This window comes from Xenopus tropicalis, chromosome 4 (genome assembly GCF_000004195.4).
Source record: "Xenopus tropicalis strain Nigerian chromosome 4, UCB_Xtro_10.0, whole genome shotgun sequence".
Classification (NCBI taxonomy): domain Eukaryota; kingdom Metazoa; phylum Chordata; class Amphibia; order Anura; family Pipidae; genus Xenopus; species Xenopus tropicalis.
This window is the reverse complement of record NC_030680.2, coordinates 16,612,808-16,630,706: the sequence shown is the minus strand read 5'-3', so window position 1 is coordinate 16,630,706 and position 17,899 is coordinate 16,612,808. Positions and strand designations below refer to the sequence as shown.

The 17,899-nt window shown below is 43.9% G+C and overlaps 1 protein-coding gene across 2 annotated transcripts in view; it reads left to right on the top strand.

Moving 5' to 3' along the window:
* The first annotated feature begins 332 nt into the window (after positions 1–332).
* Positions 333–17,899, top strand: part of syt9 (synaptotagmin 9) — a 103,013-nt gene continuing 85,446 nt past the window's right edge. Inside the window, exon 1 of one of the 2 annotated variants that reach the window (XM_004913448.4) lies at positions 333–861. In XM_004913448.4, the coding sequence (XP_004913505.1) occupies positions 714–861 (148 nt within the window). In that variant the 5' untranslated portion in view covers positions 333–713. The remainder of the gene's footprint in view (positions 862–17,899) is intronic. The other variant, XM_002938037.4, reaches the window with a different exon arrangement.

Genomic DNA, 17,899 nt, shown 5'->3' with positions numbered 1-17,899 from the left:
AATACCTAGCCATAGAAAATACTGAGAATTGCCTCTGCTAAAACACACAGAGGGACAGTTATCAGTAAATGATCAGCATTGTCTATTTTAGTAGCCACAACAAGTAGCTGCTACTAGTAGCTCTGTGTGTCTTCACCCTTAATAATGAAGAATAAATGCAAAGCTGCTAGGAATAGGACATTGTATAACTCACTAAAAGTTAAATAAACGGTGAAGCTCTGGGGGAGAGAGGTGTGAGTGAGAAGCACAGGCAGTTGCTACTCCCCAGCAGCCATGTAATTCCCCTCTCCCCCCCCCCTCCCTCCACTCCCCTGCCAGCCAGCGGTGCGCACCCAGCCCATAGGGCTTCTCCTGCTCATACTGGGGAGGCGGCAGCACATACAGGCGCACTGGGCTCTTTCCAGCATCAAATAAAGTTGCAGCTGCCTGGGAGCCGCTGAATCGCACTTCTGCCTGCGCCTTGACCCCCAAGCCTACTCGGACCCAAGCAGGAATTTCTGCGACTATCGCTGGATAAAGGGATGTGCAACCCAAGCAGCAGCAGCCTGAGAGGCGGAGCCGGTCCCTCCTGCGAAGTGTAGGTGAGCGCTAGGGAGCGACAAGACGCGTCTCCTACAGCTGCAAGCGCTGGTGCGATTTCTGCCAGGGGCAGAGCGGCGGGGCAGGAGGGCAGCAGGGGCAGCAAGGGCTGGGCACAAGGATGCTGGTAGGAAATGCCTGGAGACAGAGAGCAGGAGCTCTGTCTGAAAGCGGTGAGGCTGCTGGCGGAGCTGTGCTATAGTGGCATCGTGGAGGACGAGAGCTGCTTGGATTTCATCTACTACTTACGGGACCGTGCCCGACCCCGACTCTCCGACTCAGGTAAATCCGCACCCCCCCAATTCTATTCCCAGGGAGGCAGCAAGAAGTTACAGGGGCTCAAGTAACAGCATTTAAGGGCCCCCAAGACTCATTTTAAAACTATTTTCTCATTGAACTCTATGCCCCCCTGCAGTTGTCTGTGCTATTGGTCTCTATCCCCACAGTGAGCCCCCCTGCACTCTCTGTGTGCCCCTACCCACTACTGAGCCTTTGCTCATTTCACTACCCTGGCACAGAAGGTAAGAATTATTATTATTATTAACATTTATTTATAAAGCGCCAACATATCCCGCAGCGCTGTACAATAAGTGTGTTACATACATTGGACATACAGAGTAACATATAAAGCAATCAGTAACCGATACAAGAGGTGAAGAGGGCCCTGCCCAAAAGAATAGGATCCAACTTGCTGCTGCCAGGCGTGCCAGCGCCCAGAGACTTGTAGCTTAGCAAAGAGCCCCCCATTATAGTGATCTCCCCATGTAAAGTACAGCCGGACCCACCGCCTGTGCCACCAGTTTTCCCAAGCAATGTTAACTCCTTCCCTTTAGGATAAAGACACACAGAGCTACTAGTAGCAGCTACTTGTCATGGCTACTAAACTCCAGAAAATACCCTGCCATAGACAATACTGAGAATTGCCTCTGCCAAAACACATGTAGAGACAATTATCAGTAAATGATCAGCATTGTCTATTTTAGTAGCCACAACAAGTAGCTGCTACTAGTAGGTCTGTGTGTCTTTACCCTTAGGATAAAGACGCACGGAGCTACTTGTCGCAGCTGCTAAAATAAACAATGCTGATCGTTTACTGATAATTGTCTCTACATGAGTTTTAGCAGAGGCAATTCTCAGTATTGTCTATGGCAGGGTATTTTCTGGAGTTTAGTAGTCATGAAAAAGTAGCTGCTACTAAGTAGCTCTGTGGGTCTTCACCCTTAAATGTAGGGTCCTCTGCACGTCTCTGTGAACAGCAGGACCCCCACTTGCCGTTCATACCCAGTACTGACTTATATTTTTTCCCCCAAATCCCCTGCATTTCCACCACTTTTTGCCTTTTTGTCAATAAAACCCCCACTATAAGCATTGACCTGTATGTATTGCTATGGTGCCAAATGAATACACAGGGAGGGGTGGGATGGCACACACACAGGGGTTCAGGTGTGTGTCTGTGTGTGTCTGTGTGTGATCTGTGAGCAATATTCTGGATACACAGAGCTGAGAGCTTATATAGCACTTAGGCACCGAGCACATCAGCTGCTTCCCCGATGGGAACCTTTGTTTCCGTGAAAGAAAAAGTTGAAGTGGTTTTTCATCGCTGTATATTCTTTATTTGCTATTTATTGTTCAATGTGTTGTGAGCTTGTGCCTAACCCACACAGCTACAAATCCTATCCCCAAATCAACAGCAAGTGCCTATTGTTATTATTATTATTATGAATGTATCTATTGATGTGATGCCAGTTATATTCTATAGTGTTGGGCAGTCTCTGCAACACACTTACATTGCTTGGGTGGGCTTGGAGCAGAGAGAGGGGCTTCAGTTTATCTTCATTTGCTGGGCAGGAAAGCAATGCCTAAAAGCAGCACACGGGGTGTCATCTATACTAACTGCCATCTAGCGCAGATAGCCCAGCAGGTATAATAGGGTGGCACAGAGCCAGTGGCACTTTATATCAGTGTTGTCCAACCTGCAACCTTTCAGTTATTGGAGAAAAATAAACCCGTATCCACCACCAACCTAGCCCAGTTGTGCCTATTGGTGCAGCTCATGTATCCTTCTGGTATAATAGGGTGGCACTTTATATCAGTGTTGTCCAACCTGAAACCTTTCATTTACTGGAGTAAAATACCCAGTATCCACCACCAGTCTAGCCCAGTTGTGCCTATAGGTACAGCTCATGTATCCTGCTGGGTGGGACTGTGGCATAGCAGGTATAATAGGGTGGCACAGAGCCAGTGGCACTTTATATCAGTGTTGTCCAACCTGAAACCTTTCAGTTATTGGAGTAAAATACCCAGTATCCACCACCAACCTAGCCCAGTTGTGCCTATAGGTGCCCAGTTGTGCCTATAGGTGCAGCTCATGTATCCTGCTGGGTTGGACTGTGGCATAGCAGGTATAATAGGGTGGCACAGAGCAAGTGGCACTTTATAGCAGTGTTGTCCAACCCTAAACCTTTCACTTATTGGAGTAAAATACCCAGTATCCACAAACAACCTAGCCCAGCTTGTACCTGTATATGTAGCTCATGTATCCTGCAGGGAGGGACTGTGGCATATCAGGTATAATAGGAGCCAGTGGCACTTTATAGCAGTGTTGTCCAACCAGCAACCTTTCAGTTATTGGAGTAAAATACCCAGTATCCACCACCAACCTAGCCCAGTTGTGCCTATTTGTGCAGCTCATGTATCCTTCTGGTATAATAGCAGGTATAATAGGGTGGCACTTTATAGCAGTGTTGTCCAACCTGAAACCTTTCACTTATTGGAGTAAAATACCCAGTATCCACCACCAACCTAGCCCAGCTTGTACCTATATATGTAGCTCATGTATCCTGCAGGGAGGGACTGTGGCATAGCAGGTATAATAGGAGCCAGTGGCACTTTATGTCAGTGTTGTCCAACCTGCAAACTTTCAGTTATTGGAGTAAAATACCCAGTATCCACCACTAGTCTAGCCCAGTTGTGCCTATAGGTTCCCAGTTGTGCCTATAGGTGCTGCTCATGTATCCTGCTGGGTAGGACTGTGGCATAGCAGGTATAATAGGAGCCAGTGGCACTTTATAGCAGTGCTGTCCAACCAGCAACCTTTCAGTTATTGGAGTAAAATACCCATTATCCACCACCAACCTAGCCCAGTTGTGCCTATAGTTGCCCAGTTGTGTCTAAAGATGCAGCTTGTGTATCCTGCTGGGTGAGACTGTGGCACAGCAGGTATAATATGAGCCAGTGGCACTTTATAGCAGTGTTGTGCAACCAGCAACCTTTCAGTTATTGGAGTAAAATACCCAGTATCCACCACCAGTCTAGCCCAGTTGTGCCTATAGGTGCAGCTCATGTATCCTGCTGGGTGGGACTGTGGCATAGCAGGTATAATAGGGTGGTACAAAGCCAGTGGCACTTTATAGCAGTGTTGTCCAACCTGAAACCTTATGGATATTGAAATAAATTAACCAGCTGCCTAGTTTCTATTAAAGAGTTGCTGGTTGAGCACAATGTTTTATTCTTGCTTTGGCTGCCATTGTCTCTCAAGTAGACTGGGCAAAAGCCTTACCCATCCCTGCTCCTATAGAATTAGGGACTGGCAGCGCTGGATAGGGTTGGGCAGAGGTACAGGAAGGGCCAACTGATCTGTTTTATTTCATCTACAGAAATAGGGACTTGTAGAACCTACTCGTATGTGTAGCCGTGAGCGATTAATTAAATAAGACTCATGACCCCGGCTCCGGCCCCCAGTTCAGGGGGGAATATTCCTGACTAGTTGGGGGAATATTTATCACTTTCCTTGACTTTCAGTTGGGTGATTCAATGCTCTACGGGGAATGCTATAAGCTGTTGTTTTTTGCTGAGTAGCAAGTTATATTGTTTTTAATAAGGGTTATGAGATTGCTTTCTGCTTAATTACTAAGACTCCAGCACATCCCCGGTGGGCCAATATTAGGGGATAAAGAAAATAAACGTGATTAGTTTTACAGCGCACAAGAACACAATTAGGATGATTTCAGGCCCATAGCACATAGTGGGCAAAAAAAAAGTCTCCAACTTGACTTGTCTTTACAGTACTTGGAATCTCAGCTGCAGGGATCAGAATCAGTTGCTCGGGGAGCAAAGAAGCAGACGTGCCATTTTCCAAAGAATGGAACCATAGATTCTCTTTATAGGGTGACTGATATTCACGTTCATAGATAATGAATGAATGGGACTGAAGGCAGACCTAGCAGGTAGTATATAAGGTACTGGGCAACTTCTGTAAAACTGACCCCTGCAGCAGTGCAAAATCAAATTAAAATCATGTCCACCAGAAACATGGAGCCTAAATATTCACCTGTAAAGCCCATCTGTGAAATTCACCTCTGGCTCTAGTGAAGCAAGTGACCTTTTTGGAAAGTGACCCTTTTGGAAGAGAAACGATAGGCCAATTGTTTCGAGCTGCCTGTCGGTTACAAGAGAAAATCTCTGAGCTCTTAATTCTTTTGGGGCACGGAATCCTTACAAAATTGCCTAGCTGCAAAATGTGGTGCTGATATGATTGCCCTATTAATAAGGATAATGTCTTTCATACTCATTTCATTACTTGTGACTGCAGGGATCAGATTCTGAACTCAACTGAAGGGCTACCTTAGGCCTCTGTTTAATCACTGTTCCTATTAATGGGGGTAGCATTAGCACTATAGCATATCTTTTTGAAGACCATGAAATATGTCCCCACACCCATGTATGCCCTGATCTGCCAGAAACCCCACCCCCTTCACGATAAATGTCGACTGGAACTGTAATGGCTGCCCCCATGACTAAATAATGTGATATTTATGTTATAAGAAATATCTATGCAATTAGTTCATTCCCAGCCAAGAGATTTCAAGAGATTTAATAAAATGTTCTCTAAAATAGAGGGAAATGGGTTTTGATTTGGGGGCTTCCCATTCCCACCTACTGGAGGATTGGGAGTAAAGGTCACCATACACATGAAGATTCCCTGGGGCCAAACGATCGAATTATAATGGCGGCAATGGGGCAGTCAGTTCGGGGACCGCATCAACGAGCCGATGCAGTCCCTGATCCGACTGAATCTTTTAACCTACCCGATCGAGATCTGGCAAATTTCAGGCCAGATATTGGTCGGATGTAGCCGTAGTTTCTGCCCCTACACGGGCCAATAAGCTGCCGAATCAGTCCAAGGGACTGATATCGGCTGCTACAATTGGCCCGTATATGGGGACCTTTAGTCTAAAAAACCCAGCTATTAGTGGAGTGGGTGATAAAACTAGCAAAAGGGATGGATCAGGGTCATTAGCTGGCTCTAGAGGGAAAGTCAAGCTTTTCCCATGTGGTCCCTGGCACGGAGGGGGAATAACTATCCAGGAGTCAGTAGATTCATGTGGAAATAATGACCAAAGGTGGTCCACACAGCTGATACAGTTGTTGTTGTGTTCACGGTGGGTGTATACCCACAGCTTAGGAGCCATTGTAAGTGGGTGCCTACACCCAATGGACAAACTTCATTTGGTCACTCGTTTCCACCCTTTTGGTTTAGCAGCATTCTTGTTCTTTGGCCATAGAGACATACACCAGTCTGACTCTCTCATTGACATTTCGTCCCATTAGTGTTAATGATCCATCCATCAGTCCAAGGCCACAAGCAGTGTGCCAGACTCACTGATAGCAGCTTATGGGGGGGTGGTAAATTAATATTTAAACCATTAATAAACTAAATATGGAAGGGAGTAAGGTGCTTTAACACACTGTAATGCCTTAAAGTCAGGGTCAGAATGGACCCCAGGACCCAAGGAACCATCTTGGTGGGCCCTGATCCTCTGTAGAGAGATACTGCTATCAGAACTTGCTACTGCACTGGCAAGTATATTTCCAACCAGCCTTGTTGCCCCTTATTCAGCGTTAGAGAGTCGCACCTGTCTTGTAGCTCATCAGTAGGATGATGATTGACGCCATTACCAGAGCAAAGACCAGCAGCGTCGCCCCATTGTCCTGCATTGTATTCGCATTCTGCCATACACTGACAGGGTGATAAGTGACAAACGGTCTATTAAACACAAAACAATCGGTAATTGCATACAGAATATGGCACCAATCCCGCAAGGCTGGCAAACTTCTTTGTGGGGCTGGGGGATTTATGTCTTTGGGCATATAATCACGTATTGAAGGGAATTGCAGATGGTGTTACATGTTCTCCTTTAATTCAGGTCACTGTCATATTTGCTCAGTCTTAAGGACGAGCTCTGTTGGGGAAGATTAAGGGAATGATTTGTTTCCAGATGGCGAAGAGGATAGTGTTTTCTGAGCACAGGTTGGATTGTAGCATAACAAACAGTAACAACAAAATAAGTTTGGGGATGTGATGGTTTCTGTATCTCTTACTGGTCTTAGTATGACAGATTATTGTTGAATATACTCATTGCTCAGGGCAGAGATACACAAGCCTGGAAGTAGCTAATACTTAAGGCAAGTACAGTTATAAGAGCAAATGTTTTTGGTTCAAATGTGTAAAGTAGTCAGTTATGGAGCTTGGTGCCACCTATAGGCCCATTGTTGCACATTACTGGGCCTATTGTTATGCCCTTGGATTCTGACACAATATAAGGTCATTAACCACAAAAGTGTATGATTTCAGCGTGTGAGCCATACTCAGAGTTGCTAGATCTAAAGTGAAAATGGAACTGACCAATTAACCATTTTGGTGCAGATATAGGGTTGTTGTTGAACCCTTTGATGCACAATTCAGCACATGAATGCAACTGCCCATGGGCTAACGAGTTAGATTAGTGCCATTTGACCATTCTCCTATGAGGTCTCCTGCGGGTCAACTCTTCCCACTTTTATTACCTGACTTGGTTTGGAGGGACCAGTAGGTTAGTCTTGACCCATAGTTCATGATAGGTATCTTGGAGGGACCAGTAGGTTACTCTTGGCTCATAGTTCATGACTGATATCTTGGAGGGACCAGTAGGTTAGTTTTGACCCATAGTTCATGACTGATATCTTGGAGGGACCAGTAGATTAGTCTTGACCCATAGTTCATCATTATCTACTCTTGATTATGGGTCAAGAGTAACTTACAGTATCTTAGAGGGACAAGTACTGTAAGTTAATCTTGACTAGTGATGGGCGAAATGTTTCGGCAGGCATGGATTCGCGGCGAATTTCCGCGTTTCGCCATTAGCGGATTGTTTCGCGAAACAGATGAAAAAATTTGCCGCGGAAAAATTCGCCGCATGTCCAAACATTGTTGCGGGCGTAAAAATAGAATAGTCGCGGGCGTCAAAAGAATAGCCGCGTGCGACAAAATAATAGCCGCGTGCGACAAAATAATAGGCGCGTGCGACAAAATAATAGCCGCGGGCGACAAAATAATAGCCGTGCGACAAAATAATAGCCGCGTGCGACAAAATAATAGCCGCGTGCGACAAAATAATAGCCGTGCAACAAAATAATAGCCGCGGGCGACGAAATAATAGGCGCGCGACAAAATAATAGCCGCAGGCGACGAAACAATAGCTGCGCGACAAAATAATAGCCGCGGGCGATGAAATAATAGCCGCGTGACAAAATAATAGCCGTGGGTGACGAAACAATAGCCGCGTGACAAAATAATAGCCGCGAGAGACAATTTTTTGCAAATTTTTCGCCGTTTCGCGGATCTTTTGAAAGATACGAAAATTTTTCGGCGAAGCGAAACGGAACAGATTCGCTCATCACTACTCTTGACCCATAGTTCATCATTGGTATCTTGGAGGGACCAGTAGGTTAGTCTTGACCCATAGTTCATCATTGGTATCTTGGAGGGACCAGTAGGTTAGTTTTGACCCATAGTTCATGATTGGTATCTTGGAGGGACCAGTAGGTTACTCTTGATCCCATAGTTATGATTTGTATCTTGGAGGGACAAGTAATGTAGGTTACTCCTGATCCCATAGTTCATGATTTGTATCTTGGAGGGACAAGTAATGTAGGTTACTCCTGATCCCATAGTTCATGATTTGTATCTTGGAGGGACAAGTAATGTAGGTTACTCCTGATCCCATAGTTCATGATTTGTATCTTGGAGGGACAAGTAATGTAGGTTACTCCTGATCCCATAGTTCATGATTTGTATCTTGGAGGGACAAGTAATGTAGGTTACTCCTGATCCCATAGTTCATGATTTGTATCTTGGAGGGACAAGTAATGTAGGTTACTCCTGATCCCATAGTTCATGGTTGGTATCTTGATTGGCAATATAAAAATATGTGTATTTTTAACATGTTTAAAGATGATTTGGAGGCACCAAGGCTGAGTGTGCACAGTAACATCAGCCCCATGAAAGCTCAGGCCTCACAGCATTGACATGCCCCTTTGACTCCTTGCATTCAGTTCTCTTGGAGTCATGTAAGCCCCATCCTTCAACTCGCAGACTACATACGTCTCCAGTCTGATGTAACACTGCCAGATGGTACCCTTGGGTACTGTTGAGGTTTCCATTAGGCTTTAATATATTTCCCAATATTGTCCCTCTTATCACAATGCCAACCTCGCTGACCTTCAGGATCCCCCACACAGTTACACTCTGACTCAGTATCGTCTGCACATCCATTTATGATCTGTGCGCATTTGGGTTTTAGTAAATCATTTAGTTCTGTCACTCCCTCTGAATCCGGCAACAACAGGGTTTATTGCTTATCGATTTAAAGTGCTCATGGGCTCAAAATGAAAGTATTTACAGGAAGAATATGTTCCCATCATGGGGTATAACTGGCAAATGGCTCAGCTGAGGCTTTTCCTGTGCTCATTATAATCAGTAGAGACAGTATTACAATTTTATGTAGACACGCGCTAAGTATTTGGACTTGGTATCCTGCCCTGCCATTATGATATATCCCCTGATAGTATAAGGGGGGTTGTAGACCCGGCAACATTTGGGTGGAGCAGCACTGCTGTGGATGGTTTACGCTGAGATATAGGGGATCAACAGTCTTTCTGTGAATCTTATGAAACTATTGCACTTGTCTTAAAGATACAGAATCTAAAATATATATATTCGTGTTAAGGTCAGTGGATGTGCATCTATGGCAAGCTGTGCCTAGTTAGACTCATCAAAGCTAATTACTCTTTGGTTGAATGATTGAATCAGTGCAAATTTGCTCAACCTTGTGTGGTTAGGGCCTGGTGGATACCCTGGTAACCACACCCATGATCCAGCTGCAGGCAATAGCCCAATGAGGGGGCTGTTTAAGGTCTCCTTTATGCCTTATTCGTCAACCTGGGCCACCTGTGCACCTGTTCCTCTGGCTCTGACTCCCTGCTGTTGGCCTTGGCCTGTTATTGGATTTTCATTTGTCTGCTACCTGCCCCGACCTTGTGTCTGTTTTCGGACTATATTTTGCCGCCTGCCTAGACCTAAAATTGAACTTGTTTTCTACCTGCTTTGTGTTTTCTTTTGAGGTCTTCATGTTCAGTTTTTTTCTTATTAAATCTTTTGTTTAACATGCAGTTTGTGTCTAGCCTAGGTCTGCTATAAGTTACACACCACGTAGGCTCCATAAAAAACACTGTAACCCTTCTGACAACGGCTACGTTTCTGCAGTCCTCTGCTGCCCTTCTTCATCCATGCCTTCCTTCTCTTCTGTTCTCCATCACCTTTCAGCTGTGCTCTCATCCTTCCCTGAAGCCAAATTCTAGTGAAGTCCTTCTTTAAAAAATTCCCTGCTCCGTTCTCTGCAATTCAGAGCAAACTTTGAAGTTCGGAGAAGGGTAGAATCTCTTCAGGCCAGTAGGTTTGTAGTCCGGATGAGATGCCAGTTGGATATTAGAATAGAAGTCGTCTCCTTGGAGCTTCATGACCTATATAAACGCACTTGATCTTTCATCATTGTGGAACTCCTTGATGCCCTGAGATGTTCATATACAACAGGGAACATTATTCCTTATATCCCGTAACTGTCGATATGGATTCTAACTTGTTTTCCAGCCTCCAGGAAAAGTAGAAGGCGAGCGGATGATGCATGTGGACAGATGGAGAACAATGTTTAACGATTATTTTAACACCTTCTCCCCACGCCGAAAATAAACTTCTCCTGTGAAGAGCAGAATTTAATTGACTCGATAATGAGCGCAGACAATGGTGAAATACACGCCCACGTAATGACAAAACGTATATTGAACTACTGTCACTACTTAAACAGATTATTCCACCTATACAGAGACAACAATTAGAGACTTCAAGAAATATTACTGCTCCCCCGGGAAAAGATCCCAGAGACTCTTTATTAAAAAGCAGGCAGCGTAAGTGTAGATGGAATATCCATATGTGTACATTATGCAGAAACAATATAACACCATGGGGTGTTTTTATTAAAGAGAAAGTGTAACCACCAACCCACCCCCCTCCCCAGATAATTGGGAAAGAAAGTAATTTTCTCTGCTTGTGCATATGTAAGGCCAACTTAAACCTATAGCAAAATTGCTCTTTTATAAGTGTCTTGGATGACTTCTTGGACAAGGATAATATCCAAGGCTGTTGGGATTTCTGGATCTACACAGTCACGTCTTAGTGTCCAGTGCAGTTTTGGATGAAAGTTACTATGTTTTTACCCATAAAGCAGTAGTGTTCCCCATAATTCCAGCATAAATGCAGCCAAGTTCCAACTCAGAGCTTGGCTGCAATTATAACAGGGTCAAAAGGGATGCGGTTATGTCTGGCATTTTTAGAGTGGGGTTTGTGTCAATTTTGGAGCAGGTGTTTAAATTTGTAATATTGGCCCCAGCCCTAGCTGGTGTTTTACTATTCTGGTCCTATCACTTGCAGAGTTCTGGCAAATAGAGAAGCCCTAAAGCTGGCCATACATGTTCAGATTTTAGTCTTCTTCCAACGAACGTTTTGATATCAGTCGTACGTTTAAATGCAACGATCTGAAACTTACATTCAGCCTGAAACTGTAGGATAAAGCCCTAAAAATAACAAATCGGAGAATGTTCTGAACATGGAATAGTCGGCAGACACCAATTGTACAAAAGTGACTTCCAATGTAGGTTCCCAAGGATATCATCCGATACACAATACATGCGCCGATTTTATTGTAATCCGACCGAAATTTTCTAACCTGGTTGATATATTAAATGACCGATCACATGGTTTGACCTTTAAACTGCTAATTACACCAGGTAAGAGCTCAGAACCCTGCAGTGATGTAAACAATGCTTTGTATTAGGACCTAAGACAAGTGTGGTCTGAATATTGTTTTGAAGAAAGCTAGAATCTCAGGCATAAACCACAAATAAGCTCAGGCTTCCTGGAAGTGATTTCTGTTACACCTTGACCACTCCCAGTTGTACCCTGACCCAATTACGTGCTGACCATGCCTTCAGCTCCACCCCTACCTGCTTTATAAATTCAGGTAATTCTCAAATAAACCAGATGGCTTGACAGTAGTGATGAGCGAATCTGTTCCGTTTTGCTTCGCCGAAAAATTTGCGAATCTTTCCAAAGATCCGCGAAACGGCGACAATTTTTTTTCGGCTATTATTTTGTCGTGCGGCTATTGTTTCGTCGCCCGCAGCTATTGTTTTGTCGCACGGCTATTGTTTCGTCGCACGCGGCTATTGTTTCGTCGCCCGCAGCTATTGTTTTGTCGCACGGCTATTGTTTCGTCGCACGCGGCTATTGTTTCGTCGCACGCAGCTATTATTTCGTCGCCCACGGCTTTTATTTTGTCGCGCGGCTATTGTTTCGTTGCCCGCGGCTATTGTTTTGTCGCACGCCTATTGTTTCGTCGCACGCAGCTATTATTTTGTCGCATAGCTATTGATTTGTCGCCCGCGGCTATTATTTTGTCGCACGGCTATTATTTTGTCGCTCGCGACTATTCTTTTTTGACACCGGCGACAATTTTTGGACGTGCGGTGAATTTTTCCGCGGCAAAATTTTTCATCCGTTTCGCGAAACAATCCACCAATGGCGAAACGCGGAAATTCGCCGCGAATCCATGCCTGGTGAAACTTTTCGCCCATTACTACTTGACAGCTCTGTATAGAAGGTTTGAGAGAGGCCATCAGCATCTTATTATCGACATCATATCCTCCATTCTAATAACCTACATACATCGTTGCTTTATGGCATTAATATGCCAGAGCTATTACCCAATTCAATTGAACGGTGAGATTTTGGGTGAGCGCAAATAATGCAAATACTATTATTTTGTTATTTTCTGCACTGCCTCATTAAGTAATTATGTTGGGTGTTACTGAAGTCCAACGTTTCCTAACAATAGCAGCAGAAATATAATGACCCGCTCCTCGCTGGGAATGTGATTATCAGGACCAGCCGCTGCCACAAAATAAAATACAGTATCTTCCCACCAATATAATCGGCGCAAGGCTGACAGCTTAATTAGAAGTGTAAAAAGTTAAAGACCTGAGCCGTTACTGTCTGGGAGGTAAATGTCGGGCAAATCGAAATGACCCATTATTTATAATGTCTTGATGAGTAATGGAGGGCTCTGGGAGAGGGCACTCTAATCATCACTAGTGCTTGCCAGACAATGGCCGGTGATATGAAGGGAATTGGATGTCCCAGTCTGACCTGCTATTATAATGTGGAATTTCTCATAGTATCTGGATTTGAGAGAGTATTTCAGGATTTCAGGATGTGTGCGAGGTGCATACAGAATGCCATGAATGTACTGGGCTGCCCTGGGGTGGCATAAATCATGAAGCATTGTGGCAAGTCTATCAGCATTCTGATTCCCATCCCAGGTTGCATAGCTGACTAAACAATATAGTCAATATATTGAAAGAACATTAGATATTAAGCTCTTTTGGGCAGGGCTCTCTTCACCTCTTGTATCGGTTATTGATTGCTTTATATGTTACTCTGTATGTCCAATGTATGAAACCCACTTATTGTACAGCGCTGCGGGATATGTTGGCGCTTTATAAATAAATGTTAATAATAATAATAAAGAACATTAGATATTAGTTGCACAGCAAACACGTTAGTAAATTGTCCCCTTTCCTTGTCACTCGTGGGGACGTTCACCTTAAAATCAACAAGGTATAGTTTCACTATGATGTAGACAGTGATATTGTAGGTCTATTTGCAGCTGGCCATCATCCATTATTTTTTTCCCCCCATTGTGGAATTATGTATTGTTTTGTTCGAAACTCAGACTTATATTTTTGCAAAGTTCCTGCTGACCCTTAGCAACAAGGCAGTTGAATTAATGACAGACTGGAAGATGAACAGAAGAGGGTCTGACTAGAAAGAAAAATAGTAATTAAACTTAAGGTAGGGTTGCCACCATTTATACTGGTCGGGGAAGGTGACAAATGAGGACATAACAAGAGGGCGGTGTCTTCAAAGGAGCTACAACACAAGGTACTGCTAAAGAGGGTGGATTGAGTGGAGATAGGGAAGAGGTAGGATTTGAGTCCAGGGCTTAGGTATGCAGGCCTGGGGCTAAATTTGAGGGTATTATTTAGGGCTACATTTGTAATATTGGCCTTGGTGGATGTTTTACTGTCTAGGAAGGTGAAATACCGGCCAATGGCAACCCTAACTTTAGGCGCTGTACTACCAGCACATAGGCTTTCCATCTAAAAGGAGGCTTATGTAAGGGACCAGTGATTGGGGCAGGACCATGAAAATTGGGAGCAGTTGGCTGTTATTGAAGGGAAAAGATTGGGGTGTAACTGGGAGCACTGGGGACGGGACTGGTTGATCAGTGACTTCTTAATAATAATATTAAAAATGTAGCCTCATAACACATCTGCTTCCTGAATGCTGGGTGTTCATAGGCTATTAATGCACATGTTGGAAAAATTGTGACCCTGGCCCAACCCTAATCCACTTTCAAATGACCCACACCTACCCAAGCCCAACTTTGACATGACTGAATGGGAAGGGCAACACCATTTACACGACTAAGGTTTGAGGCAGCACTTTTACGTATATAATCTTATTAAAATTCTTTATACGGTGAACACATATTTAGTGACAGAACATTTCTTAAGGGATGAGGCAGGAGAAAACAGAATGTGAAGGGGTTGGAAAGGTTGGGTAGGGGAGATGAGGAGGTAGATAGATAAGTGGAGTGGAGACTAATGAGGTAACATGAAGTTGGGTAAGACCCTACAGTTGGGGTTAATAGGGATGTGTTGGTGAAGGTGAAGCAGAAGATCAGAAGAGAGAATACAGATTCAAGAGAAGAATAAAGAAATAAGTTAATAAATGGAGGACAAGAGAGGTGCTATGTCTAAGGCAGTGATCCCCAACCAGTAGCTCGTGAGCAACATGTTGCTCACCAACCCCTTGGATGTTGCTCCCAGTGGTGTTAAGGTAGGTGCTCATTTTTTGAATACTTGGCTTGGAGGCAAGTTTTGGTTGCATAAAACCCAGTGTAAAGCCAAACAGAGCCTTCTGTAGGCTGCCAGTCCACACAGGGGCTACCAAATAGCTCTTATTTGGCACCTCCAGGTACCTTTTTCATGCTTGTGTTGCTCCCCAACTCTTTTTACATTTGAATGTTGCTCATGGGTAAAAAAAAGTTGGGGATCCCTGGTCTAAGGCTTCCTGGTTAGTACATAACCATCATATGACACTGGCTCCTTTACCATAAATAATGCCAATTAAGAGGATAACCATTCTTAACTTACTTTCTAACTGAATGGAAAATTATTCTTCAAATTATAGTCTAATTCTCACTGAAGAATTGTAGATTCGTGGGTTTTTAGTAGTGAAGGGCATCCAGGTTCTCACGTAGTTGAGGAAGTAAGCAATGGGTATCTATGCTACGGGAGCAATGATACAATCTATGTGTCATTACACGTATCGATTACATCATTAAGCTTGGTGTGCACAGGAAGTGTCTCTTCCTCTCTTCTGATAATTAATACCATTTATTTAGTGTCCATTGATCTTCGGACGTGCTGGAAACTCCTCACAGTCACTCTGCGTTGCATGCTAATAGCAAAGGAATGCCAATTCTCTAGCTCTTCCTTAATGTTGGGAATATTGTACTCTCCTGTGTATCTTCCATTTCACTCAAAGATCTGCTGCATGGAAATATAACTACCACCCCCTTAGCCAACCAATTAGAACTGTATTACAATTGTTGGAGTGGCGGATATATTTGTCCAGAGTGGTGTTATAATCTTAAAGTCTCTTAGGCTACTCTTGCCAGAGCCATGGGCACTTGGGTATAAAATTAGTAGTGAAGTGCTTGTTGGAATTTTTGGTCCAACAGAAGACTCTAGTGCTACCTCCTGGCTCAACTGTACATCTTGAGACAGTGGTCCCCAAACTGTGGATCTGGCCCCCTAGGGTGAGGGAATCTTTGAGCATTGACAGAGGATTTAGCCTAAAGGCAATTTATGATGAGAAAGTCACTTGCTACTTGACAAAAACAATAAATGTGAGCCTCGTAGTAGTATATTATACGCTAAGGGGCCCTGACCAAAGGTTGAATGTCCAACTAGCTTGGGAGAAAGGGAAAAAGCTAACTGTCACCCACTCTCTGTCAAAATACCTCCTAGTTTTTTCCTGTCCTAACCAACTTGAGAGGATGGATCCTAAGTTGAGTCAGTTCCAAGGTCTTGAGAACAACCCAGGTCCCAAGGCACTCTTAATGTGATGACCATAAAACTACTATTGGCTAGAAGAAGTCACCTCATATAGAAGAGGAAGGGAGAGAGAAAGAGGGGACACATAAGTGAGACACTGCATCCCTGTTATACATAGGTCTATTATTGGACTCAATTAAAGAATTGTATGGGAGACTGCAGGGACCATTGGCAGGTTATAAGGATGTCTGGGGGCCCAATGCTGTGAGCTTGCCTGCTGCTGGAACACAATTGAGAACTTCAGTTTCCTATAGAGCCATGACTTTTTATTCTCTTCTTTAACGTAAACATGGCAGAAGCCAACAGGGCTAAATTCATTTGTACAAAGTGCAGTGTGGATCTACCAAATATAACCCAAGGTTCCAAGTCATCTTAATCCATTACTAATGGGTTAAGACTATTTCTGATTGGGCATGATGAAGTTTTATTGATAGGTATTGCTAATGTGTGTCTCGACCCCTACCATGTCTACTAGATTGGGTTTGCTGCCTGACTTGTCTCCTTTGGTTGCCACCTGCAGTCACACCAAAAAGCAAATACATGGGATTAGAACCCGAGATTGACAGCCATAGCACAGGGCCTGAGAAATGACTCCCCCACCCAATCACAGTGACACAACACAGAGACAAGTGCAGCTCGGGGAATACACAAGGGTAGATACAAGATTAATAAGAAAGAAAGGCCGGTTTAAGCCTCCCTGCTATCAGACTGACACTGTAAGAATATAAATGTTGCTCAGGGGAATACTGGAGAACAGAAAGAGAATATTTACAAGCAGCCCAATACATGAGGGAATGCATAGAGAGACATTAAGTAATGGACAATATATGAATGGATACACTGCAATAAACAATGTTTAATGAGTGACAAGACACAAGGCTAAATTAGAGTGAATCAGGAGGAGATGGATGGAACTCAGATATAGCCAAGCATTTATAATGCAAAATAAAAAAAACCCTGCAAATGGGCAATTTGCAGCTTTCACTGATTTTTCAAACCTGGCCTAATTATAAAACTAGCGGAAGGTGCAGGGCACCCACCCATTTAGCGGAAGGGGCAGGGCACCTACCCATTTAGCGGAAGGGGCAGGGCACCTACCCATTTCCCCACCCCCAAGTATCGTCACTGTCAGCCCCCCATCCTGAAGGCCAGTATGAATGACACAGACAGGTTGCAAACTTACAGACATGGTGCATCAGTGTGTCCAATGGACAAGCCAAAGATATATATGTGGTGCACATAGTGCTTAAAATCTTTGTATGGTTCAAGGTTGTGTTAAACACACTAGCAGTCAGACTATTTTGGATAGGGTGAGCTTCTCTAAATGTTTATGTTCTTGCCTGTAGAGGTCTGGAAGATAATCTGCTCCAATGTATTGTCAGTTCATCTGGAATATAGTGCCTAGAACGTATGTATGATTCAAGGTTGTATTGAACACAACAGAAAGCTTTCCACTGAAGACCCTATTATATATGACTATGTGGCAACTGGTCTGTTTTGGGTGAACCTCCCTAACTTTTTATGTTCTTGCCTCTAGAGGCTGGGAGACAATCTGTTCCAATTTATTGCAGTTCTAGAATGTTTGTGTGATTCTAGGTTGTGTTAAACACAACAGGAGGCCTTCCATTAAATACCCTATTATATATGACAGCGTAGCAGTTGGTCTGTTTTGGTGATGATCAGCCTCCCAAAATTTATATGTCCT